This window comes from Nymphaea colorata, chromosome 4, assembly GCF_008831285.2.
Source record: "Nymphaea colorata isolate Beijing-Zhang1983 chromosome 4, ASM883128v2, whole genome shotgun sequence".
NCBI lineage: Eukaryota > Viridiplantae > Streptophyta > Magnoliopsida > Nymphaeales > Nymphaeaceae > Nymphaea > Nymphaea colorata.
This window is the reverse complement of record NC_045141.1, coordinates 26,816,306-26,843,717: the sequence shown is the minus strand read 5'-3', so window position 1 is coordinate 26,843,717 and position 27,412 is coordinate 26,816,306. Positions and strand designations below refer to the sequence as shown.

General features: G+C 37.2%; 2 protein-coding genes across 4 annotated transcripts; both read right to left on the bottom strand.

Annotated features, from left to right (window-relative positions):
* Window positions 1–1,140: 1,140 nt before the first annotated feature.
* On the bottom strand, window positions 1,141–8,900 carry LOC116252922 (probable LRR receptor-like serine/threonine-protein kinase At1g05700). Of its 3 annotated transcripts, none has more exons than XM_031627544.2 (14): window positions 8,485–8,900; window positions 7,199–7,739; window positions 6,428–6,912; window positions 6,200–6,332; window positions 6,041–6,112; window positions 5,895–5,966; window positions 5,684–5,764; window positions 5,335–5,498; window positions 5,003–5,223; window positions 4,786–4,912; window positions 3,883–3,945; window positions 3,615–3,804; window positions 2,816–2,948; window positions 1,141–1,751 (listed from the first exon to the last, which is right to left on the bottom strand). In XM_031627544.2, the coding sequence occupies exons 1-14, from the start codon at window positions 8,567–8,569 to the stop codon at window positions 1,419–1,421; spliced, it is 2,700 nt and encodes an 899-aa protein (XP_031483404.1). In that variant the 5' UTR covers window positions 8,570–8,900; the 3' UTR covers window positions 1,141–1,418. The 3 variants fall into 3 exon arrangements, with proteins under 3 accessions (XP_031483404.1, XP_031483406.1, XP_031483405.1); XM_031627546.2 differs by having other exon boundaries at window positions 8,745–8,900; XM_031627545.2 differs by lacking the exon at window positions 5,895–5,966.
* A 4,454-nt stretch (window positions 8,901–13,354) lies between these two features.
* Window positions 13,355–27,190, bottom strand: LOC116252834 (senescence-induced receptor-like serine/threonine-protein kinase). Its single transcript, XM_031627399.2, has 14 exons — window positions 26,765–27,190; window positions 25,620–26,163; window positions 23,803–24,281; window positions 23,583–23,715; window positions 23,386–23,457; window positions 23,241–23,312; window positions 23,027–23,107; window positions 21,526–21,686; window positions 21,170–21,393; window positions 20,910–21,036; window positions 16,924–16,986; window positions 16,651–16,840; window positions 15,602–15,734; window positions 13,355–13,788 (listed from the first exon to the last, which is right to left on the bottom strand). The coding sequence occupies exons 1-14, from the start codon at window positions 26,847–26,849 to the stop codon at window positions 13,483–13,485; spliced, it is 2,670 nt and encodes an 889-aa protein (XP_031483259.1). The 5' UTR covers window positions 26,850–27,190; the 3' UTR covers window positions 13,355–13,482.
* Window positions 27,191–27,412: the final 222 nt, after the last annotated feature.

The window sequence follows — 27,412 nt, the reverse complement described above, 5'->3', positions numbered from 1 at the left end:
CAACCAAGTCGGCCTCCAAGTATAACCCACAACCCACGGGAGTCTGGATCCATATAGACGGGTCCTGTAAAGAAAATGGGATCCGATTACTAATTGAGTCGGTGTTTTGGATTATTGAACGTAGGTTTTCAATTGAGTTCAAATTCCAGCGCCAATCGTCCCAACAAAAAATCCATTTAACAATTCTACCTGGATCTGACCTTGGTGGCACAATATCAGACCAACTTCGACAACAATTAACACCCGCAATTTCTCGTGTCCGGGCACAGGTTGGGCAGAGGCTGCATGAAATTTTGATTCACTTCTCTTTCCGTCTCCTCAAAATGCAAACCCAATATTTTTGTCACCTTGAATAGGAGATTTAAAACAGTTAGATAGTCCCCAGGCTCTTAAATCTAGGGATTTGATGGTTTATAATTTATTGATATGACAAATTTTAATAATATAGTTTCAAATCAGGCCTAAGATCCACACGTTAGATTTGGACCTTATTGTTTTAGATTGTTGAAAGGTTAAGCTAAGATCGGTAGAGCACCTCATCATAAACTCGTGACTTTCAGAAACTAATGATCATGAGAGAGGATCAAAATGAGGGAAGTTGGGTGCTTCCTTCTGTAAAGTGGTTGACGTTAAGATGAAAGCAGGCTCCGCATCCTTCCCCGGTACGGCTGAAAAAGACCCATGTCCATTCGTGTTACAGCTCTTATACTTTTCACACAATTTTTTTTTTCAGGAAAAGCCAAAGAAAATACCCATGGCAAGTAAAACACAATAATCTTTGGATCAGATATTTGATAAGTTAAGACTGATTACCCTCCAAGACTCGGTACGAAATAGAACCGGCAATTTTTTGAATGAATAGGACTTGAGAAACACACCACATTATCGATCAACTCAAATCAGCCTAAACAGGCGCATTTGAGTCGAATCCTAATAAATAAACAGGGTAGCAGGTGCAAACTCGTTGAACATTGGAAGGTTTATTTACTTCTCACATAAATTTTCAAGGAATCTTCTGAAATTTCTATACTTATTTGGACCAATGATCATCTTTCTTAATTTTCCATTTCAAACAACAAACCGTTCGTTCCGCACGATCTTTTGAATACTTTTGGAAGAGCGATTCAAGTCAGAAACCAATTTTAACATACAAACACCTTATAGTTTTTAATTTATTAAAACGACATTTTGAGCAGCTTTATGACAAATTGTCGACTGCTTTGATCAAAATGTCGTGGTCCGCATTTATGAGCAATACACAAGAAATTGATTCCGTGCAGACCAAGGCTTCAATCCCAGACCTCGGCAGGCACATAATCCAAGTAATACAAATGCCACAACAAATTCTATACATCCAATTAAAGAAGTAAACGCTGAAACATTCATATGCTTGCATCCCACCCAAGCACAAGGAAGGACTATCTGGCTGCCGGAGACTCGTAAATAACAGTAACCTGATGAATATCCTCATCGACCGTAGAGCCTGTAGTGTAAATGCTAGTTGATGCAACTGATTGTGGCCTGAAATTAGAGCTTGAAACAACACCTGATGCATAATTTGACTTGTATGATTCAATGGCTTCCTTGAGATCGCTTACCACTTGGCTCATTGATGGCCGGTTAGCAGCCTGTGCTGCTGTGCATTCCAATGCTGTCTCTGCTACCTTCCACATCGGCCCTACTTCATACCTACCCAGCAATTTAGGATCTGCGATGCTTGCAATATCACCTTTCATTACTCTTGGTCGTACCTGAATCAGAAAGTTGCAGTGGGATTAGCATTAACAATAACATGCTAGGCACAGATGAATACTCAGATTTATGCATGGCGGTAATTTAACTAATTATTTTACAGGTTTCATTGCTATTGGCTATTGCCTTATTTTGATGCATACGAAGTGCCCTCTTTTGAGGCTTGAGGCATGTCCATGATCTGTGGCAAGGCAACGACCTATTCTGCTCATACGAACAAACACATATACTGGTTTCCTTATTTTTGGGTCCTAACAAATTAAGGAAGAAATTCAAGTTGATATAAAAGAGGCAGGCTATTTTAAATTGTAAATGCGTAGCAATAAATAGAGTCCTTTGATGTAAGAAATGTAGCTAACTCAATTTAACTTTATTTAACCCAAAAGTTCTCAGGAGAATGGTGAAGGAAACGATTTGCAAAATCACATTCACTGTGTTGCCAACAAGCTTCAGTAGTTTTCTTATTTCACGGACGTTTCATGTGTGACTATCAGCTCTACTTATGGGAATGACTCCAACATTAACTTCAAGAATTCAAAAAGTCCATCTTTTTACGTGTGAAAAAGAAGGATAACTGGGCCCCATGACAACAATGGGGCCATGTGATTCTCATAATTAGTAAATCCCATTGATTTTCTTTTTCTGGTGAAAATCTTTCGTCAAATACTAGCAGCTTTGAAAGAGTGCAGTATAATTGGTAGACAACCTGCAAATCAAGAATTAAGACGAAAGAAAGGAATGAATAGAACATATAGCCGAACACTGTTGAGAACAAAATATTGGCTACCTTCAATCACGCATGCCAATTAAACGATCAACTTCCTGCAGCTTTTTGAAGCATGTAGCCTATATTCTTCAAATGATCTAGAGGTTTCATTCAATAGAACCCTACTCGATTATAAGCTTTGAAATATGCATAAGCGACTGCAGTAGTCAACAAAACAATGAAATTCCGTAAAGAGGGAAAAACATGAGAAACAGGAAGAACGTAATCAGCTTCCAATAAATCAACCAAACTCAGACAAGATAAGAAGAACACGAGGGACAAAGAAAGAATACAAACCCAGTTGACAAGATGAGTCCTTTCTCCTGAAGGCTCCACCATTATTGGTTGCATTCCGGTGATGAGTTCCAGAAGGACAACTCCGAAGCTGTATACATCACTCTTTTCATTGAGTCGATTTGTCAGGTAATACCTGCACCACAAACAGAGAAGAAGAGAAAAGGAAATGTGCTCAGTGAATGTACCTAGCGACTTCCCATTTTATCATATTACCAACCCATTGGGTCAGTGATCTCAGGCTTTCTAGAATTAAGCCTAGTAACACAAATCATTCCCATCTTGGAAGCATCCCCAGAATTATGACTATGATCTAGTTATCTTTCCCTAGCCAAGCCAGACAGAGCTGTCAAATCTAAAAAAATCAGAGGGCTTGAAACACCTTTGAAAGGCTAGAGAAATTCCATGAAGGTGAAGATGGCCACAAACTCCCCAATGTTCTTTAAGCCCCGTTTGATGGCAAATAAAAATTTGGAACAGTAAATATACCATGGAAAAAAATCCACGGTAAAATGTTGGACCTCAGACGGTCCGACTTTTTTGGAGGGTAAAATTACCCTGATCTATCTATTGCAGCAGGGTAATTTTTCTTGTGTTCAAAATGAAAGTGAAAAGCCGTACAAAAACGGTAAGTTTCCCCGATGCTTAGTAAAATTCCTGTGCATCAAATGGGGCCTAAATGCACAAAGTCCACAGGACAGACAGAAAACTTCATGTTCTTTACTCTGTTTCTCCTATATTCTGTAGGTAAGCAATGAGATAAGAAAGTGTGGAAATTCTAACTTCCAAGAAGCAAACTCACTCTGGGTCCAAATATCCATGAGTACCAACAACAACAGTAGATATATGAGTAGCGCCATCAGGAATGCCAGACTTCGACATACCAAAGTCTGCTATCTTAGCCTCAAGTCTGTCGTCCAAAAGAATGTTTGCACTCTTGATATCTCTGTGAATAATACCAGGCTTGCACCCAGAGTGTAGGTAATCCAGTCCTGCAATATTGATTGTTAGTCATCCATCTACTCAACAGCCAACTCATAGATATGACAATGCAGCTGATCTTAACCAACCTTGAGCAGCATTGAAAGCAATTTGAAGTCTCTGATTCCAACTTAATATAATGTCTGTTCGACCTGATAACACACTCAACTAGTTAGGCTGTCAATTTTCTCATATGACTTAATTTGCTCTGATTCTTTAAGACAAACCATCCATTCAGACAAAATTTCCACTTTCAAGCGAGAAAATGATCGATTCATATGTTTACTGAACTCGATCAATCACAATGGCATGAGGCAGAAAAAAGCAGTTACTCTATGAGCAATCATTTGATATGATTATTGCCTTGGCCCTACTTTGTTGCATATTGCATAAAAATGTTATCTTGTTTAGATAGGTATGCATGAGCTTCCTTTCATTCTAAACACCAGGAAGCCCAACCATGAAAGGCGAAACAGTGGTCTTCTGTAATTATATCTCGAAATGCTAGTCAATCCATTGAAAGAAGCTAGTATCACGTTCTCCTCCACTAAGATTGCACCTGCATGTCGGTACCATGCTAGGCAGGAAAGTTTCGAATTACAGTACCCTGTGCAGGTGACAAACTTCTTCAACATCTCAAAGGCTGACACTATGTGTATACAAGAAGAGTTCCTATGATGAACACATAATGAATAACAGAGGGATAGACTTGATAGCATGATGCTCTTCCCAAAGGTCCAAAAAGTGACTGCACTACTTGCATTGATGGAATCTTTTACAAGGTTACTGCCATACTTTAACTGTTCATGTTGAAAAGTGGGAAATTCTAGGAAGATTATGTACCTATCATCATAGTCCACATTATGTGCATTTAAGCCTATGAAAAAAGTTACTTAACATGCTAAAACATTTGTTAAATACTTCTAATCTGTTTGCACATGATCCTGCACGCCCATGCACATGCATCCACGTAAAGATTAAGCAAGAAGTACCTGATAAAACATTTTGGAGATTTCCCATAGGGATGTACTCATAAACCAATATCATGTTTTCTGCCTCATCACAGTACCCAAAAAAGGACACAAGATTTTTATGGTGAATCCTTGACAAAAGAGTAACCTGCAAAAATACTAAAAGCAGTGTCATATTGCACACTTCAATATGAGTGGCTAGTTCTCCTGTCAGTACTAAAAGTTTTAATTGACAAACCTCAGTATAAAATTCCTTCGATCCTTGTTTGGACTTATCAGAAAGAATCTTCACAGCGACGTTTTGACCATCCTGTAAACATCCATGAAATACAGGTCCATATCCTCCTTCACCAATCTTTGTTCTGAAATTGTCCGTGATACTCATAATTTCTGCATAAGAGAATGTTTGGCAACCACTTGACTTCCCCAGAAATTTAGCTTCACCGGCCAAAGGTTGTTCTTCAAATTTTGATCAAAGGAAACATTATTAGGAAACGGTAAGACCATCTAGGAATGCGAAAACTGGATACTCCAAATGAACTCAAATTCAGTAGTTTGGGACATAATTACTTGGATGTCTTCGCTTGATAATTATGAAACTAGCAAAACAAACTGCAAAAGCTAATAAAATAATAACAGCAACCACTATCCCAATAACTGCAGTCTTGTTGACCTTCCTTCCAGTAGACACGTTGCAAGTGCTTGATGAGCAAAGATTTTGATTACCGGAGATGCTACAACCAAAGAAAGTTAAAAAGGTAGTCACCAACAGAAGTAATTAAAGTCGAAAAGTGTATAAATTATAAAGCTAACATGGTATCTTGGCAATAATGGCAAACGGAAAAAGTAAAGTGCTGTTAAAGATATTTAAGTACTGACACATACGAGCTGATGGAAATGCAAAGTTTACAACACCTACCTCAATAAAAGGCTGCCACTTTCATTCTTACGTAGAAGAGCATCCGGGACTAAGCCACCCAAATTATTATCTGATAAATTTCTGTAAGCACAAATCAGGAATTGCATGAGAAATTAAGAACCGAAGCCTTCAATTGATATAAGACACAAAAACAGCAGAGTGAGCTTTGTAAAAAGAGCATCTCCAAAGCGAACATGGAAAAGGGGCTCACAAATAACTCAATTTTGTGAGACTAGCAAGAGAAGAAGGGATTGAGCCCGTCAAATTGTTGCCGGCTAAGTTTCTGGTACAAAGTGAAATATCATGATCAGTTGTCCCTCTACAAATTTAACCATTTGAATACCAGACTATACTCACAAGCTCACTAAGGCGGTCAATTGGGAAAGGCCTGGAGGAATCTCACCACTTAGTCCGCTGTTCGATAAGTCCCTGCAGTTGGCAAGGTGTACAAGGCAATTGTCAGAAAAGTTGATGAAATCCTTTTCTTTTTTAACCTGTGATAACCAAGATACGTACAGGGAAGTAATCCTGGGTGAAGAGTCATTGCTGCAAACCAAATTATCCCAAGCATAACCCTGTGGCAGACAAGGATCTCCTGTCCAATTGTTCTTGAGAGAAAGGACATTTTTTATGCTTGTAAGGGCATCAACTGAGACCATGAAAACAAGATTCTGTCAGGTAAATTTCCTTCCTAGCTCTCACTCTTGATCAGGGAGAGAAAGTCTTGTGACTGAGTGGGCTTACCATCTTGGCCATCGGTTAGAGAACTTGACATTGACCTGACAATGTAGAATTCAAGTGCGTTAAAAATGGGAGATAACGTAGATCTAGCAGTTGGCTTGAGCTCAACTCGGTTTGCTCCCAGCCCAAACAGCGGTAGGTAGCTTGATTTGGAAAACGTGGTAACAGCAGTTAGGTATTCAGGCTGTTGGGCTTGGTACCAGTCCACGTAGTTCAACGTGATTTTGAACTCCCTGGTCTGATTTGCCTTGAGCTTCTGCAGTTCAGCTATATGCAGGCACATATAGAAATATGTGTTACTTGGAATATTTGAGGGATCCCACACAATTGAGCCGCTCGAGTTTGAATTGATAACCGCAGTTTGCATTACAGCCGATGGTGGGCTAAAATCATTATTCACTGAATTAACTTGAAGTGTAGTGTTAATGGAGACCAAGTTCGTGCTGCTAGGTGACAACCACAAGCGATCAAAACTATCATCTGGGTACCTGCAAGAATCATTGAATTTTAGGTCGAAGAATAAATAGCATAAAAGCTTACTAACCATAAGATGAAAAGAAGAGGAGATATATCGTATAAGACATATGACAACAACAAATGATATAAGACTTGTTAGTAAAAATAGCTTAATATTCAGTCAATTTCTAGTTGGCTGTTGGCACCATTAGAATGAGTTATATTGGCCTTGCCCTTGATAGAATAAAGAGTTTCACTTGTATGGCAAGGACAAAACGTATCGAAGTTACGTCCAAGTTCATATGCAGAATTACATACCTGAACTCCTCTCCATTTAAAGACCCAAAATTGTCACGTTGTTGCGTAACCATCGCGTTTGTGCTGTTCAAAATTGCATAACCATTCACATTCATTGGCCGGAGTTCTATGGAAGATATGAAGGGTATATCAGATGTTGTCTTCAAGAGGCAAACTGATACACTTTCATTTGTCGACACAAACATCACTTCGACCCATGACCATTTTGAATTTGAGCCACTTACTGTCCTTACAAAGTTGACGCCCAGATACAAGTCAAATTGAGGAAAAGAATTGAGCCCGTCGTAGTTCCCATACATGAAAGAAGCCCTAAGCAGATACTTGGTCCCAGGTGTTACAGGTCCCACGGTGTAACAGTTCCTTTTTCCATAAGGGAAACTTCGCAGATACCAAAGGTATTTTGACAGAGAAGACATATACTGAGTCGCAACTGTTTGATTTACCCCAAGCTTCATAATATCAGAATCCCACACATATTCAATTCCAGTGACTGCATCCACATGACTGGCTTCAAGACCCCCACAATCTATGCTTATGAATCCTGAAAAAACTTGAAGGTAGCTAGTTTAGCCCCTCTAAAAAATCATTTGAAGATTGCATAACATTATTAGTTAACATTCGACCTCAGATGGTCAAATTCTTCAGAAAAATAATATAAAAGTAGCCAGATTTCGCAAGAGAATGCTCTCTTATGCATTCCATTTTGCTAAAGCATTTACATCGGATGCCTTCACAGACAAAAAGTTGGAAGCATTTTAAGATCTAAAAAATAAATCGACGAAAAACTCATATGGACTAACTGGAGCAAATTCTCCCTTTTAAGAGTGTTTTCGCCCAACGATCCCCATCACACGCTAAACTTGCATACTTTTAGTGACGAAATTCTGTCAGTAAAGAGGCACGACCTCAATCAAAATTAAACAGGCACGACCTCAATCAAAATTTATGTTACTCAAAAGAAATTTTGGTGAAGATACTTCGAATTTCACATATACATTCCTATTTTCAACGGAGACTTCGTGATGATCTCATCGATCACCAAATTTCAGCAAGCAGGGAAAGTATTTTCTTTAAATCATAGAAAAAACCCGAAAGCAACAAATAATGCGACGCAGATTCTAATATTCTGTCGCCTAAGTAGTAGTAATTCCAAAAGTTTTCATATACATAATGCAACGGTATAGCTCAAATAAGGAACGCAGCGTTTGTAACACAACGCAGATTGCCAGCTTAATCTCAAACCGTTGACCAATCCTGCATTTGCTCACTCGGCTTTTGGGACGTACCTGGTTTTTGCCCTAGAACGACCGGATTCAGAAATAGGTTCGCAAACAGCAAGAAGTAAAACATCGCATCCTCCCACTTCCTCATGTCCAGAATGCCCGGAACTCACAGGTCCGATGAAAAAACAGAAGATTCAGACAGAAAAAGAGACAGGAATCGGTGAAAGGAAAATGATTTCCAAGGATCTGAACTTAAGCTATAAAAAATCGAGGAACTAAGATTACAGGAAGACTAAACAAGTTCAAAAGAGATAGAAACCAACTTGAAGACGAAATCTCAGGCCCCACGGAACATAGAGACAAGGAAGAGAAAGATTAGAGAGAGAAGCGGCGGAGAAGGGCTCGAGTTGTCCATTAGTATAGTGGTTGACTTTGACCGCACTGTGTGCATCGCCCGCTGAGAATCCGCCATGAGCGCGTAACACTGGAAGGAAGGAACTGCTGAAAGCTAAACGTAGAAAACTAAAAGGGATACACGGCGCGTCGACTCCCGCGCGGGCATTCCAGTTTTGGAAACATTTCACCTTTGACCCCAAAATGTTAAGCTTAATTTTGAGAACAGTAAAATTTTTCCTTGAATTCTACATATAACCCCGTGACAATTCTTTGAAAGCTGCCAAGTAGGGTTTAATAATCTTGATATTTTTTTTCAATTTCTTCCTTTCGTAGAGAACTGCCAGTCATGCTGACCCACTGCGAACCGAAGAATTGCTTGAGAAAAAAAATTAGTGTGTAAATTACCTTTTTATTACTATTGTATATATATTTTTTCCAAAGTTCCTGACGTTCAATACATAATATTTGTTTATAAATATGGCATCGATGGGAAAGGCATGTGTATAAAAAAAGTGGTTCCGCTGCTAACCTTGAAAAAGGAAAAAAAAATATTAAGTATGAAGGGGAGAATGTTTCGTGTGTTTTAGAAAATAATTAACTTTTATGTAGAATAACTTACAAAAAAGGCCATGCAAGGTTCCATAAACTTTTTAAAGTGTAATGTGGATAATACTTTAAATGAATAAAACGCCCTTTTGAAATGTTCAAAGCTGTAAAAAACAGAGCAGAAGTTCATGTCATTTTTAAAAGCTTAAAAAGAACAGATTTTAGTAATGCACAAATTGACTCATCCAGTTAGGGACGTCAAGAAAGCTGAATTGAACCCGATAACCGACCTAAATTCATATATAAAATTTGTCATGACAAAAAAATTTAAGATATGATTACAAAAGTAGATCAAATTCGGATTTAAGAAATGACATCCAATCAAATTCAGATTTGAATTTAAATCAATAAGTGATCAAATTCTAATTCCAATTTAAATTAGGTCTAATTTTGAATAAATATCATATACCCACTGTTTATACATTTTGAATGTTGACTGTTAACATGTTGTAGTGGGGTTTATATTCGGTCTAAAAGTCCAATCTGTGTTCGGATGTGAATTTAAAAATCAGATTCAGGTTGTGAATTCAGATCCAGCTGGTTCATTTAGGGTATAGACTCTTTTTTTTTTTTTTTTTATTCATATTTAAATTTGAATTCAAATATGTGAACACCCAAAAAAGCGAATACAATTAGGATTACATCAGATTCAAAATCTGATCTAATTTGGCATCCCCATGTCCACTGGTTAAGTTCACTTTTTAGAGTTGATAGCATAATTTTGTTCTCGTAGGGTCTGTATTTTGCTTGTTTGGTAATAATAAAAAGTAGTACTGTTCCTCAACTTAGTTTGGTTCAAATTTAATGAAAGCTAATGAATTGTGAGTTCGAGCTACCAAATTCATGCGGAATCATCAACCTCACTGGTTATAATTTGATCCAAGTGAAGTTTCTCTTCCATTTTAATTAATTGGATCATGTGCATTGATCTTGTCTTTGCAAATTAGATCTCTCATATTTATAATTTTGAAATGGAGTACAAAGTAAATCAACTTAAACTGGTTTGGCAGGATTAATTGGATTGAAGCATATGTCACATTTTCTTTTTATAATATTAAGTTTAAAAGCTCTGGAAACCAAGTCAACAGGAACGACAATATTGACAACCCGCCTGGCAATTCATGAAGAACAACTTTATTAGGCGGACTTGAACTATCAGATCAATTGCAAGTCAACTTAGAAGGAAAAAGAATAACGTGATAGACACACTAAACCAACATAATGTGCCTAGTTTTCATAATATTTTATTATCAGTATAAATCTATTTAACACATTAAATGCTTTTTATTTTGTAAAATTGTCCTACCATTATGTCTTAATTATGCGTTGTGTCTCACCTCCTTACGGTGGTTTGTGCTTGTTTTCTCGCCAATGTGACCGCAGCAAGCACGCCGAGTTCGGCAATCCCCATGAATACTCATTGGTTCGTGCACCGTAAGGTGTGTAGATTCTTAAAACTACATTATCTTTTCCACTAAATGACGTAATCATAAGGACATTTGAGATTTAATATTTGCTTATTTTATAGCAGAAATTGTCACCCAGTTTACGTTATCAAGTCCGTCAATCAAGCTTTGCATTTGATTGTCGTTCTACTCTCATCAAGGATGGAGCCAAAATGGAGGTCAGGATGCAAGGGCCCTTCCGAGTTTTTTTTTTTTTTTTTTTTAATAAAGTACATTTATTTTTAGGCAAACTCTTATGTTCATCCTAAATTTTGTAGAGAATTTGAGTAGCTCCTTCAGAATTTTCAGAAAGAAAAAAAAAACTGGCCCTCAAAGAGTGTTGGGCACCTGAAAAAACATACATGGGAAGAATTCAGGTTGGCATATAAGCGCCAGGAATTTCCTTATGAAATTGTATCTTTGTAAAATTAATCTCCCTGAAACTGTTCATGATGGTCGCCTTAAGTGCCTTCTTCCAAACCCCCATTTGGCTCTTGTTAGCAGGAAGAAACAGACATCAAATAAAATCTTGTGTCTTTTATACATATATACAAGCTTCCCGTCAAATCTCTACTCCAGGGCATACGGTCATGTGGCTGTAAGTCAAAGTTCTCCATTACTGTGCTTCTTGCGGCTAAGAACCTTTGGAATGATGGAGCGACTCAATGGGGCCACCGCCCACCCTTTGAAAGGGAACACTGTGGGTGCCAAACGCGGCTTATGAAGACAACATCCCAGAGAAGTACAAAATCCGGTGTGGCGGGGATGAGAGACTTTACAAAACCACAAAAGCAAGACGATGCGGGTGGCGTGGATCTAGACATTTGCGTTTTGACCCTTTCAATCAATTATAGCGTCGGACGTAATTAAGTTCAAATGAATCCAACTGATTTAAAGTTTGAACTCGCGAACCTTGATAATTCTGTAGAGTTGGAGACAGGAAACGCCAACTGTGTGAGACGATGGCCTTACCGGCTATGTAGAAGAAGTCAGATCGAAGCGTGGATTTCTAATTTGTAGGGTCCTGTTCTTGGCATCTCGGCATTTTACATGAGTCCTATTTCAGGCACTCACTCAGAGAGAAAATGGGGGAGTCTGTCGGTTGTTTTTGCCAAAAAAGTATATGTTAAATCGTTTTTATATTTTTTTTACTCAGGTGCACCTTTGGTCATGTTGGGTTCCAAACATCAATTCCCATGTTCGGCACCCAAACATATAACCTTCTCTGGTAGCTTCTGTGGCAGAAATAAAAACTTTAGATCAAGGGAGCATACATATGTAAATTTTTAATTTGGAAGAAAATATAAAAGAACCAGCCATTGCATGTAATAGCTGTAATTGCTAATGCTTACGCAACCCAGGACACATAAATAGCAGGAACTAAGTATGACCGAACATGAATTTGTTGGTCACTTGATTTCACAGGGCAGTTGGACCTGCTAAAACAGATGTTGGAACTCAGCTGGTTCAGGTCCAAAACTCATAGTTGTAATGCCTTAATCTTTTGATTAAGAATTTCAGGCTGACAGTCATATTTGCAAGTGATTTTTCCAATTGCAATAGTCTCATAGAAGATCACAAATGGCAAAATTGTAACACCGCAAAAGTTTAGTTCTATACCGCAAAAGTTTAGTTCTATATCTAAGTTTGTGACTAATATTGTGAGACTTGTAAAGAGAATTGTTAGGTGACTGCTTATCTTGGTTTTAGTCTTTTTAAGTCGAAACCAAAACTTTCAAGAGGTGGATAAAGATCCGTTGGACCAAGGGCCGGAGTCCAATATAGAAGTGTCTTACCTTGGAATCCCACATGTGTGGATGCATGTGTTATAAAGATGCAGGCAAATTCATACACCTCAAAAATTTAATCTCATATCTATTGTTAAATAACTGATTATTTTAGTTCCTAACTTTTTACGTTAAAACTGAATCTGTTAAAGTGAAAATTAAGATACATCGGCATGAATGTGGAACAGGTTGTTATAAAATGGTTTTTTTTTCCAAACAAGATTCGAGGATCATCATAACCTTTCTCAGCTCCCTAAAGTATCCCGCTTAAACGCGTGCTGCACTCAGACCTGAGGCACGTTAAACGACAGAGTCGTGTTGCGCATGGCTTCTCCTATAAACCGGAAATGCCATACCTTTTGTAAGGACGTTGCCATGGATGGCCAACTTCAAGCCTACTTTTTGACTTTGAATGAGACAGACTGGGCATAGATAGTTTTTGGTCGGATCTGAATCCACGACCACACCTGAATCATATCCGATGAGATGGATCATGGGGCAGATAGAATGAAATTGCAGGTAGCGGATGATATAGCGTTCAATAATGACACTGAAATATGCATGTATTTGGATGCAACTTTCCATTCCGGCAACAAAATTATTTCTTTGAGACACTGAAAAGGATTATGTACTCTCACTAAGAGACTTCTATCAACTGAAAATGCTAAAAAACGAACCAGGGAAGTTTGACACGTGATATTCTTCCTCTTTAACACATTTATTACAAATTAATACATTTATTACAAAGTTACATCAATTCAACCAAGAAAATTAAAAAGAAATCCATGAAGAATGATAAAAAAAAGTATATAAAAAAGAGTTCTCTACTATCTCGCTAATGGAGCAGCATAGCTAACACCAGTTTCACTGTCTGTTCCAGAGCTGAGAGCGTATACACCCCTCAGAGGTTCGGATGGTGACACAAGTGCTGAAACAGTAGGGGGTGAACCTGATTCAATGGCTTCCTTCAAATAACTAACGACCATGCTCATCGCTGGTCTTTCTGCATCTTTTAAGGCGGTGCATTCGAGTGCTGTCTCTGCCACCTTCCACATTGAACCCACATCATAAGCACCACAAAATCTTGGATCTGCAACACTTGCAAGATCTCCTCTTAGCAGCTTTGGTCGAACCTGTGCAAAAAAATGAACAATTTTCAGAAACTCTGCTTACCAGCATGAGCAAAATTTAAAGGCACAAAAGATGAACATCTGCAAGTAATTCAGGACTCAGCAATGCCTTGATTTGGAGGCTGCGAGACCATATCTAGTCTATGTTTTTTGGTGTGTTGGAAAGCTATATGCATGTACCATATATGGTGTTGTTCAAGTTCGTAATTACTGACAAAGCGGCAACTAGCACCACGTCAACCCGACAAACAATTTTACAAGCTTGGTTTTGGCGTCAAAAGGGATGTTCCTCTTTGAAGTAAAGAAAGAGTAGGTTTTCCACAGGGCCTTAAGATTGTCTAAAGGGGCCACGAGGGATGTTTACTTCTTTGTGAAAAAGTAAAATTGCAGGTCATAACAGAAATCAGTTTTTCCCAGTGCGCCAAACATAGGAAAGCTTGTCTAGCCACTGACTGCACATTCGTCCATTGATCAAACTATATCTCTGAATATACAGCATGAAATTCCTAATCGATATTCCCGTAGGCTGGCGGGCAAATGTACCAGATATTCATATTAGTCTACCATGCAAGTACATTAAATCATTCTTCAGATTCTTTAAAAGATATGTCACCTTAGAGCGGGGTGCAGGTGAAGATGCGGTAATTTTTTTTTTTTTTTTTTAAATTAGGTGCAGGTGCGGTGAGGGTGTATATTTATGTGTGTGTGTGTATATAAATCATTGGTTACATAGTTATCAACTGTTTAGTAGCCTTATTTATTTATATTTATATATAATTTTTTTGTATTAAAGATAATTTAGTTATGTGCACATTTAAAATGGTCGTTTTGATTCGATTTGATTGACCGAACTGAATGTGCTGTGTTGGAGAAGCACAAGCACCAGCACCAGCACCAGCACCAGCACCAATGTCAACATGGGTGCGGCAGCCATTTAGAAGCACCCATGTGACATAGTTTAAAAGTTAACAGTCAAACTGAATAATCACTTATCATTATTCTAACTTGGATAAGGTATCAGCTCAGTTTGGTTACTGTATCTAATCTTCTATTAATTTTTTGAACTATGATCTAGAACCCTGTTAGATCGATTCACTATGAACCCTGGACTTGACAAAACACGTGAAGTGAAATCATTATATTCCTTTAAGTTTCTTATGGCATATGAGAAGCTAGTGGCCAGAAATTCGGTTTCAGAAACTCGAGTGGAGCAAGGAGGACAAATTATTAGCTTTTGAACACAAAAAAGGTACTATACTAATAGATAGATGCACCTTATTTATATATCTTTTGTCATATGTAATACTAAAATTTCATGCAAATAAATGCTTGAATCTCTAACAAAGAATTGTATTAAAAGCCAAACATCTTCAAAAAGAAGCCAGCCAAGACAAGACAAGGAACAACTGCAAAAACAAACTGAGCTAGCCTAAAACTTTATGATCGATTGTGTTTGATAGCCTCGAATCTTAGATCCGAAGCTGCATTAAAAGGTGTGTTTTGGAAGGGTCCTCAGATTAACCTTGAAGCATGGATTTTAAATCCACGTTACATGTTAAAAACCATGGATTTAAGATGGATTGGGAGGGGGGGGGGAAGGGGAGTGGGGAGGTCCACCCTTAAGTCCATGAATCTGAGATTGTAGTGATCTTAGATCACCAGGTTCTGAGATCTATGGTGAAACAAACACAACCTAAAGGACCAAAGAGAAGGTAATTTCTCATGAAGGACCTGTACCAGGTCCTGTTGTTGACTGTTAAACAAAGCATAAAGTAAAAGAGAAACATTGTAAACATGGTAGAACAATTCTCCATACCCAATTAACAATATGAACCCTTTCTCCTGATGGCTCAACAATAATTGGCTGCAAGCCCGATATCAGTTCAAGAAGAACAATGCCGAAGCTATAGACATCACTTTTTTCAGTAAGACGATTTGTCAAGTAATATCTGTCATAGAGAAAAGAAGAATTATTTATATCAGCAAACTTGTACAGCTATTGTATGAAAGTAGACATGCAAGAGTTGACTCCAACACTCATCCTATCCACCAAAAAAAAAAAAAGAAAAGAAAATTAGCCTTCACGAAGTTTTTTGCTTCATTTATGGCTGGCTCTATGAGCACAAGAATTTTCTTTGCCTTGTGCTGCAGATACAGCCGAATTTCTGCATTTTATGCAACTAGTACAGAATCAAGGCAAAAGAAACCAAACTAAGTTGACATGCTAATGATAAATGTTCAAGGGCTTATAAAGGGGGTTGGTTAAGTGATTAATTGTTCTGGTTCCTAGCCTTTTTGGGCTACAACCGTTGTTGGCAGGGGGCAAGCCGGAAGACACCAAAGTGGGAGCCCCAGACCAAGACACTTGGAAGCCCCAGACCAGTGTGGGATGGGCCGGGTTTTTATATTGGTACAAGAGCTGGTTCAACAGTTGGACCTGCAATCCTGCACATACGAACACGTGTACCGTAAGGGGCCATTTGGCAATGAAAACAGTTTGTAATGGTCCCATGAATGTGCCTCAAGATGAGAAAGCTTCAATGGGGAGGGGGTAAATTAAGTGATTAATTGTCCTAGTTCCTAGGGTTAGAACTGAAGCTGTTAGGGGCAGGTTAAGATCTGCCAAATTGGAAGCTCAAGCCTGGTATGAAGTGGGCCAGTTGTTACAAGGTACATGATGATGGTAGGTGACTTGCATATCATGTGTTAGGACCCCAAAACATACAACACCAGCACCCTTAAGTGCCGGAAATAACAAGTTACTGTTGGGAAATTGAAGCACTAGTGGGCATCAGTTTGTGCTGTATTCTGCATGTGAAACTTCAAATACAGGCTAAAGTCTTTTGGTTTAAAGCAGAAACTCACTCTGGATCCAAATATCCAGGAGTACCAACGACCTTGGTGGATATGTGGGTAATACCATCAGGAAAACCAGTCTTGGACATGCCAAAATCTGCAATCTTAGCTTCAAGCTTCTCATTCAAGAGTATATTGGCACTTTTCACATCTCTGTGAATTATTGCAGGGTTGCACCCAGAATGTAGGTAATCGAGGCCTGCAAATTTGTTGTTTAGAATATAACACATAACGAAGAATGTGATAAGAAAAAAAAAAAAAACATAGGTAAGAAGGGCTGACCTTGTGCAGCACCGAAAGCCACCTTAAGCCTCTGATTCCAATCCAGGTTAAGCTGTGAGCGGCCTGAATCAAGAAGGCATGTCATATATTTCTGACCTTTTTTTGCAATGGGAAATTTTTAAACAGCAACTACAAAATCATGGTCAATTGACAATTTACTTATTTACCATTCTATTTAGTAAAATGATCTGGAAATGTGAATTAAGTATTTGCCTAGCAGTTTCATCTGCTGAAAAAAAAAAATCACAGTTTTTCCGCTTCGGTTCTAACTTCTAATTCTTTTCTGGATGTGTTATGACGTTAACAGTTTCTACAGTGGAATTTGGAGGATTCATATATTATTCATGCATATAGGCATGTTTTCACACATGGACCAGTTTTTCCTCAACTCAAGCAGATCCTGAAATTTTTGACATTCAGAGGACCAGAAACAAGAATGAAGCCAACCACAACACCTCTCTGATGCATGAGGACCAACATCTGATATGCTATTTACAATCAAACCTTAGAACATTAGAGAAGAAAAAAAAAAATTAAGGCATAATATTATGTGAAGGATTACAATATATGACATGAAAAACATGTTTAACAACAAAAGATATAAATACTAGCACTACTGGTATACCAATATGGGCAACAAAAAACACCCGAACAGTGTTCCTGCTGATTGTGTGACAATGGTGAAGTTGCCATTATGGTCCAGCAGGTCTTGTCTTTCTATTGGATGTATAACAAACAGACTATGGAAAATATTTTCATTTCCTTCATTAGCATACAAAATTTTCGAAATGATTGTAAGAGTAGGATGCCAGTGCAAGCATCTTCAGATAAAATACAAAACATACTTATGCATATAAACTTTACTTCTTTAAGCAATCCAACTTTGAGACTCCAATCTAGCCGTAGCATCCGACCCCAATGTTGTAAAACATGTAAGGTAACTCATCCCACTTGGGTCCAAAGTTAACTATGTATCTGATTTCATGTAAATTAAGAAATTAAATTTAATTTTCAATACTGAAAATAGGAAAATCAAAACAAGAAGATACAAAATAATATTACCAAAGAAAGAATATGACAAAACATGAATTGCACAAACATAACAAAATAACAAGTATGTGCTACCTAAAACCTAAGTCACATGGGTGCGCCAAGAATGGTGGCGCACCCGCACCCGCATAGAGCGTCAAATGAGTTTTGGCCATTCTGAAAAATGTTTTGGCTGAGTTTTCATTGATATATTGATTCAAGGTAACCTTGATAAAAAAAAGTTTAAAAATATAGACAACTAAAATTACTTAGATAACAAATAACATATATATGTATATAATATATGTACACACACACACACATATAAATATATATATATATATGTATATATGCTCTCACCACACCAGCACCCAATTTTTTTTGGGACTTGCCGCATCCCACACCAGCACCCTCACCTCGCAACCATGTGACATAGCCTAAAACATGCATACATTAATTAGAAACAGTCAAAATTGACCACCTACATTACTAAATATAATTAAATGAGCATAAAAAAGAATAAGTTTTTATTGCACACGACTTTTAGAGTCTTGGAAAAAGTTAATGGTCATAAACTTGAAATTTTTTTTACTTTGGAGGACAAAGGCTCTTCGAGAAAAGATGATAAAAGCTCTAATGTTGTTGCATAAAATCATATGCAAATCTTATTTCTGTTACTTTAAATGTGCATGAATCCTTTTATGACAAAGTTAATGCTCAATATTAAGAAATTTATATACTTTAGGTTCAAAAAAGAAAAATACTTATGTCTATTATTTTTCTCATGCATTGCAGGTGCAACAAAAGATACACCCTGTCTCGTACTGTAATGTATGATGGGATGGCAGATGGGTGTATCAAAAGTTACACCCAATATGGGACAGTAACACCTTTCAAACTACTTTCGAAAATGTATTAGAATGTAATGTATGGTTTTCTTCTCATAACATGATAACATACAATACAACACACTAAATTGCTTAGAAGTTAGAACACTGTCTGACCTGAATCCAACCCAACTCACTTGAATTCAACAAAGGACTTTGAATTCCCTAACCAACTCTAATCTTATTCTCTGTCCAATTTACGGACATCAGATTAGGAAGGAGGGGGTACCACAACCCAATGTTGTAAAAGGCATATCGTAATGCGTATCAGTTGGGCTGACCTATATGCCGTATCCTACGTCACACGGACGTGGCTAAAGAGGCAGCGTACCCGTGTCGACTCGCCGACACGAGACTTGCTAGGACACGGCAAAAAATAAAAATCAAACATTTAATGTTTTTTTTTCATTTTATCAATTTTTTGTGATTCATCCAATTATTTCCATGAACAATCCTTTCAGATATTCAGTACTTTTGTGATAAAATACATTTTCTCACAAGATTGTAAGAGTGAACTATTAATTTAATGTTTTTTTTAAATCTTATCATTTTTTAGAATATTTAATTTAGCCGTGTCCGCGTATCCGAAAATTTTGAAAATTACCGTATCCGCACCCGTATTTCATCCGCACCCGTGTGACATAGGCCGTATCGTAACATATCGTAATTTATTATAAACAATTGTAAAATTATTTTTTAATCATAAAAATATTAAAAAATAGAAAAATAGAGAAAATTCAACAAATCAGGAAAAATGTGTTTTATATAAAAAAATTCATCACACACAATGAATATTCATGGTTCATCATTCATAAGCCATAATATATTGACGACACATCAAAAAAATAAAACAAATAACTTCATAAAATAAATGGAAACATATGATAAACTTTACAAAACAATAGAAATATACTTAAAACTTGAAATTGAGTGATTATATACTTTTTGTAGAAGAAGAAACACAAAATCTCTCTTTTTGAACTCATGAATGGGTTTCTAGACAGGGGCACAACACATCTCCTTGCAATACACCTACAATACACATGAAAAATGTGTTTCGTAGACATATCAAATAGGTTTTGCCGACCTATACAATATGTATCGTACAGAATATGGATAACACTGCTGCAACCTATTTGGATCCAACTTTACATTGATTGACCCTAGACACCTAGAATACACCAATCAACTGTGTCAAGTATCAAAAGCATGTGCCAAGAATTATGTTCAATCCAAACAATCTAAACTAGAACCATGATAGAAAACATGTCCTGTTGCCAGAGTTTTAGTTACTTCAATTAAAAAGGTCACTCAAGAACTTGTCTAGAAGAATACAGCAAAAGAAAAATTAAATCCCAAAAATGTGTTTATCATTTAGATAAAATTGACAAACTGTGACATAGTGCTCAGTGGTCTTGCTAGAGCAAATGTAACCACATGGAACGCAAATTGATTAAGAAATGTTTAGCTTTGATTGTAGACATGCACCTACATGCCATAGGATTCCCACAAACTACTGTCACAGAAAACACATCTTAAGTGAAAAAAATGCGTTAAATACACGAAAAGTAAGTCAGCATATAAAACGGCAATTAGACATGTATTTTTTTAAAAAACACCAGAAAATAAAAAAAAGTGAAAAAAACGCATATAATACACGTTTTTTTCGTATTTTTTATTTTTTTTATAATTTTCAGGATTTATTAAATGTTTTAAATTTTTTAAAAATTTGCCGAGATATTCCCAAGACATTCCCAAGACATACAACTTTGCCATGTTATACCTGAGAAATTCCTCGTAATACCCGTACACAATATATGTGACAATGCCACAAAAAATCTTCTCAGCAATTTGTTCAAAACTTCAAACAAGTGGATTAAAGTAAAAATCATTCGATATGCTGAATTGGTTATTTGGCTTTAAGCTATGACCTCCCTACCAGAGATGGTACTTAGTATGATCGTCAGAATTCAGTTTTCATGGAACCATGATTGTCTCACACATTGATACACAATGGGCTTTTCCACAAAAAACATATCGGATGTTGACAAAATTTAGAATGAGAATCACCTGAAAGAATATCCTGGAGGTTTCCTCTAGAAATGTATTCATAGATCAAAATCATATTTTCTGCCTCATCACAGTATCCAATCAGTGACACCAGATTTTTGTGGTGAACCCTCGAAAGAAGAATCACCTAAAAGAGAATACTTAGTTCATAAAGATATTGTAGTAAATAAATACTTAGTTCATAAAGAGAATAGTTCTTACCTTTCTTGTTTTACAACTTCATAAAGATATTGTACTAAATAAATACTTAGTTCACCCACCTCAGTCTGGAATTCTTTGGATCCTTGCTTTGACTTGCTAGAAAGTATCTTCACAGCCACATTTTGTCCATTCCGTAAATGCCCATGGAACACAGGACCATAACCTCCTTCACCAATTTTTCTACTGAAATTATTTGTGACCTTTGTCACTTCCACGTGAGTGAATGGCTGGTAACCATTTGAGCTTCCTACCGGTCTGGCACTGTTGTTTATTGGTTGCTTACCTAGTGTAATTCAAAAAAAAAAAAAAAAGCACAACACACACATCTTAGTAACAAGCTACATGATGACTTTTGAGAAACTCAAATACAACGAAGGAGCAGCCAAATGGTACTAGCTTAAGATAGAATAATTACTTCCAGGCTTTCTCCTCTTCATCATCACAAAAGTAGCAATGCAGAGTGCAACCACTAACAAAGCAGCAGCAACTGCTATTCCAACAATTACTCCTACATTGCCTTTCTTTTTAGATGCATTGCAAGTGCTTGATAAGCAAAGCTTCTCATTGCCAGAAACACTACAATGAAGAAAAAAGTTAATAAGCCAAAGTTATTTATTAGATCTGATCAACAATTTGGTTTTTAGCATACTTGGTCATATAAATAGAATTTGAATTGCAATCTTGACCCTCATCATTCAATTAGATAATGTGAATGAAGTTGTACGGTATTGGTCTCAGGAACAAATAAACTGACCCAGATTATAATATAATACTTCAAAATTTGGAAGCTAAGCATGCACAAAACTAGAAGTGAACGAACAATAGCTGGTTCATGAATAGTGAGAATGGTAATTGTACAGATGGGAACTCATAGATGCACCCACAAATTTGGAGTTGGACCAGGCACATCCATTATAATTGTTTTGTGAGGCTCTATCTGACATCCTAGTCTTAGTTCTATTCAGAACGTTGCAATCTAGGACATCTTTTTTCTGATCTTAACATTTACTTTATCTGCCAATTGTATTCTGAATCCTGGTTACCATTCTGTTGCACTACCACAGCTCAATATTCTGTGAGATGTTTCTTGACCACAATAGCAACCTCGTTGAGTAGTTCTGCCCAGGAATAGACCTTAGTTTAGCATCCCATATCGTGGACTTCCACTGGGGCATTGGGGATGTTACAACAGTTGATCAACATTGAGATTGACGCTGTTGGAGTAGGAAGGAGAAGCAAGACATGACAATCTAGAAGCAGAAAGTACAACACAATCATCTTTAAAAAATTGGGAAACACAAAGCATGGTATGGTTAAGGAGGTTAGCAGTTGAAAAAGGAACATAAACATTAAAATGAAAGAAAGAAAATTCACTGAGTGATATTACAGACAAATGTATGGCAAGTTGTGTTTATTTGATGTGTTTGTTTGATGACATCTTGTACATGTAAAGATGAGGTGCACATGATCATAATTTTAATAATGGTGATACTTTTAACAAATACTGGAAAATTGTTTCATATGCTCGTTACAGCCTGGTACTTATGTTAAATAAGCATTACTCAGAAAGGGGCCTCTCCTCTCGTTTAAAAAAATCCTTAATTTATATGTTAATATCTTAAATGTTATTATTGGATATTATATTTGGTTAGCAAAGTTACATCATTACAGCAGCCATCTGTCTATGCATGCATACATGTTTGTTGCACCGCATGTCATTTGCATATTGATTTGTCTCACTAAAAAGTTCCCACATTGACACTCACAACCTGATAAAAGTGGCCAAGTATATGTGTATACAAGGCACTGACAATAGATTGGGAAGACAGACTGCCTATATCAGCTTGCCAATAAATAGTAACAGTAGCAACAACTGTACCAACAAGAGGGGAATATCAATCTTTGACAATACTAACCTCAACAAAAGGCTTCCATTTTGCTGCTTCTGCAGAAGAACATCTGGAACTGAGCCAGTGAGATTGTTGGATGACAAATTTCTGTTCTCCAATATCATCCAGTGCATTGAGCATGGAACCAGATATATCCAAATTACATACATAAAAAATTCGGGGGTTAGAAAATGATCCAGAACGACATGGTTTGCATCGTGTAAATATATCTGAAACTTACAAATTTTTCAGATGGATCAAATCAGTAAAAAATGATGGGATTGGACCTGTCAGGTTGTTTCCTGCTAAGTTCCTGCCAATGTTTTACTAGAATGTTCAGTCATTTGCACATGCAATATCACTGTTTGAAGCTGATGCATACTCACAAACTCTCTAGGGCTGTAAGTCTTGATAAATTTTGAGGAATTTCACCAGTCAACCCATTGTCTGATAAATCCCTAAGAAGTTAATAATACAAAAACTTAGATGGAGAACCTTATTCTTAATCACATGCATTATACTGGAAAGCATCTGCAGTTACAAATATTCAAGTTTATATAGCTTTGCATAGGCAAATGCATACAGAGAGATAACCCTCGGCGAGGAATCATTACTGCAAGCCAATCCCTCCCAAGCATAGCGTTGAGGCAAACAAGGGTCTCCTGTCCAATCTTTGGTGATGCCAAGTTCAGTTGCAATACTAGTAAGTGCATCAACTGTCATCGTAAGAGGCACACAGTTAGCCAAAAACAGGGAAATGTCTCACAACTTAATGCTTGTTCTCTGATAAACATGAGCCTTACCATCTCCTTTGTTTGTTAAGGAACTAGACAGTGACTTGACAGTGTATAGTTCAATTGCATTTATAATGGGAGATAATGAAGATCTCTCTGTGGGCAGGAGCTCCACTTTGTTAATCCCAGATGGGAGCAGGTAGCTAGATGTGGAGAATATAGTTTCTGCAGTCAGATAACGGGGCTTTTCATTTGTATACCAGTCCTCGGAGTTCAGAGTTATGTTGAATTCTCTAGTCTGGTTGTTCTTCAGTTTTTGTATTTCAGCAATATGTATACTCATGTAAAAATAGGAATTATTAGGTAGATTTGAGGGATTCCATAGAATTCCATTGCTTGAATTTGGATTGACCAATGCTGTCTGCATAACAACTGATGGTGGTTCAAAATAACTGTCTGAAACAACAGCATGTGAGGTGTTGATGGACTTTAACGAAGTGCTTCTAGGTGGTGATAACCACAAGCGATCAAACATATCATCAGGATACCTGGAAGAAAGACCATTTGAGATGCAGGGTCAGGATCCATAAAATGCAATTAAAATTTTGTTTAAATCATAGCCACAAATTTCATTCTTGGGGTTTTATCGGCGAGGTTTTTATCGGGTATATATCACCAAAGTTGTTTTTCTCGGGAAGATCTCAGAGTTTTTTAAAAACATAAAAAATCAAAATGTTAGGTAAAAATAAAAGAAATAAAAAAATAATAAGTATTGTATTGCATTTAGGAGGTTATGTTAAATACCTAAAACAAGAGGCAATAAAACAATGAAACAAAGGTTGAAAAAAATAAAAACAGAAAATGAAATAAAAATAAATGAAAAAATGGCGAAAAAATCATGATAAATTCAATTTTAACGTTTTTTAATATATCACGATATTTTCCAGTTTCTATCATTTTCTTTATTTTTCTTGCACTTGTGGCTATGGAACTTTAAATCAAGGCAATCAAGACTTATCATGAAGAAGGTTGTTAGTACTGAATCAAGAGTTACAAGAGCTTTCAATCCGGTGTCAGTGAGGAAAGCTATTGTTTTGAATTTATATTCATGGGAAATCATGTCAGTTAAATTTAATATATGTACTATGGAAGCTCAAGACACCTAATAAGCACAGTCCTTGGATGCTGCAATTGTAGCTGATAACAATGAAGGGTGCCTGAAAAGGTATCAGGAAATAAAAAAACAGAAATATTCTTGCGTCTTTTTATGCATGGTGAATCTTTATCTGAAAGGATACACACAGCAACCTCTGTTAGATAGTAGTTTCTTCTGAATTTGATTTTAAAATGGTAACTATCCTATGATCTCTAGGAAAATAAAAGCATAAATTTATTTGGACATAGACATTAAAGAAAAAGGGAATTACAGAACTCTCTCTCTCTCTCTCTCTCTCCATTTCCTGAATCTACCTCTTCCATGTTGTTTGAGCAAAAACTCTGTAACCTCTTGAAAGAAGTAAACATGATCTTGTCACATGAACATGCCCCTCTGTCCTTTGGTTTTGCTATGTAACACAAAATTACTCAAGCTCAATTTTTGTTTTTGTCTCCCTTATCATGTTCAGATTGAAAAAGATGGTAGTATGCATGCTCTAATATGTTCTTGGAATTCAGGTATTAATAAGAATAACTATTTGATCTTAAAGGTAAGCATATTTTCATTTTTTCACTAATTTGACTATCAAAAGATTTAATAGAAATTTATTTAAATTTAACGAACAATATAGACAGGACGCTGCAAATGCTAACCAGGTATAAGGAGAGAGATATGTTGAAGGAATACATCAAACAAGGCTTCTTACAGATTGATTTCCAGATCTAAGTACCTGTATGTAACAGCATCTGTCGTCCCAAAATTGAGCCGTCGCTCCAGAACCATGGCTGTTGTGTCGTTCAGAATTTTGTAACCAGTTCCATTCATTGGACGAAGTTCTATGGAGGATATAAAAGGAATCCCAGTGGTAGTCTTGAGAAGGCAGACTGAGACATAAGTATCCGTAGGCACCAACATAACTTCAACGAACAACCACTTACTTGAATTTGAACTCGTAATAGTTCTCACAGAATTAACACCTACAGAGAGCTCGAATTGAGGGAAAGAATTCAAACCGTCATAATTGCCATACATGAAAGAAGCCCGGAGAAGGTACTTTACTCCGGAGATCACTGGTTGCACAGTGTAACAGTTCCTTGTTCCATTTGGGAAACTTCTAAGATGCTGTAGGTATTGAGACACTGACGATATGTAATCACTTGCAATTGTTCTTCTTTCCCCAAATTTCATAATATTGGAATCAGAAGTATAGCTTATATTGGTAGTGGTATCCACATAGCCTTCTTCCACTCCCCCGCAATCTATGCTTATGAATCCTGCAGAGGTTCGATAGTAACCTTTTAGTCCAAGCATGGAAAGGACACCCCAGTGCTTAGAATTAATAGTACGTACTGTAATTTTTCAAGCTCAAACAACCAAGTGTTTGCTTTTGTTTTTTTTTTTTAAATGGCATGGCTTACATTTTTTTTTTTTCCTTTTGCTTGCTTGCTTGCCTGTTAACAGCCAGCTCGCTTCTCAGATAAGAACCCATGAATTCAAAGTAATGAGATCTCCACTTTTCCGTGTTTACTAGAATTCCAAGCCTGAAGCTTGTTGACCAATTTAGATTCATGTTGCATGGCAAGGATATCGCGTGTCCAGGATTGATCATATTTTACTAATTAATATCTCGAAACATGTCGGCTAGCATGCCGATATTTTTGAGGTATCGCATATCTAGGAGACAGTAGACAGATCCTCACAATTGACTGTCGGAAACCTCACATTGTATGTTCCTTCCAGTGAACACCAATTTGCACCCAGTTTTTGCAGTGCTCTGGCGAAAACTTCCAGGAGGTCTGACCCCGACTCAAAGAGCAAGAAAAAAAAAAAGAAAAATAATATCCAGTTCTTCTAATTCAGTTTCTTGAGACGTACCTGGCTCTTGCCCTAGAACGAGCGAACTCCGGAGAAGAGAAACCAGCAACAAGGAGCAAAGCAGCAGATCTCTCCACCTCCTCATTGCCGGACCACAGGACGTAGATCACCGATTCCAGGCAAGTGACGGGGAAAAAAGGAAGAGCGGAAGAGGAAATTGAAAACAAGTAAATGAGGATGTAGGATTTGAAAATTGGCCTCCAGGACGTCCTTAGATGAAAGGGACGAGTTCGGGATTTCGGGCAAGGAAGCGAACGAGAGGCCGTCACCGAATGAAAAGAAACCGAGTTGATCCTTAAACAGATGACATTGACTCGGTAATTTGCTGCGAAAGCACGCCATGGATGACCAAGTCGCAGAAGAAGAAGCTGCGCAACCTTTTTTTTTTTCCCTTTTTGTCTCTCTTTCTTGGGGCGTTCTTTTTTTTTTTTTTTTAAATACTGCTTGCTTCTTCTGTTAAACGTCTAGAAAGACGACGTCTCCCGCTCTCTTTCTTGTCACCTAAACATGACGTCATAGACACGCTGGTTTTGGTTAAATTACAAGGGCCATCCCTTGTTCGCGCTTCACTCGGATTTTGTGCAATCGGCAACAACACCCGTTACGTGGTGGATAAGGGTGTTATTCTTGGACAGATAAAGCACTTTT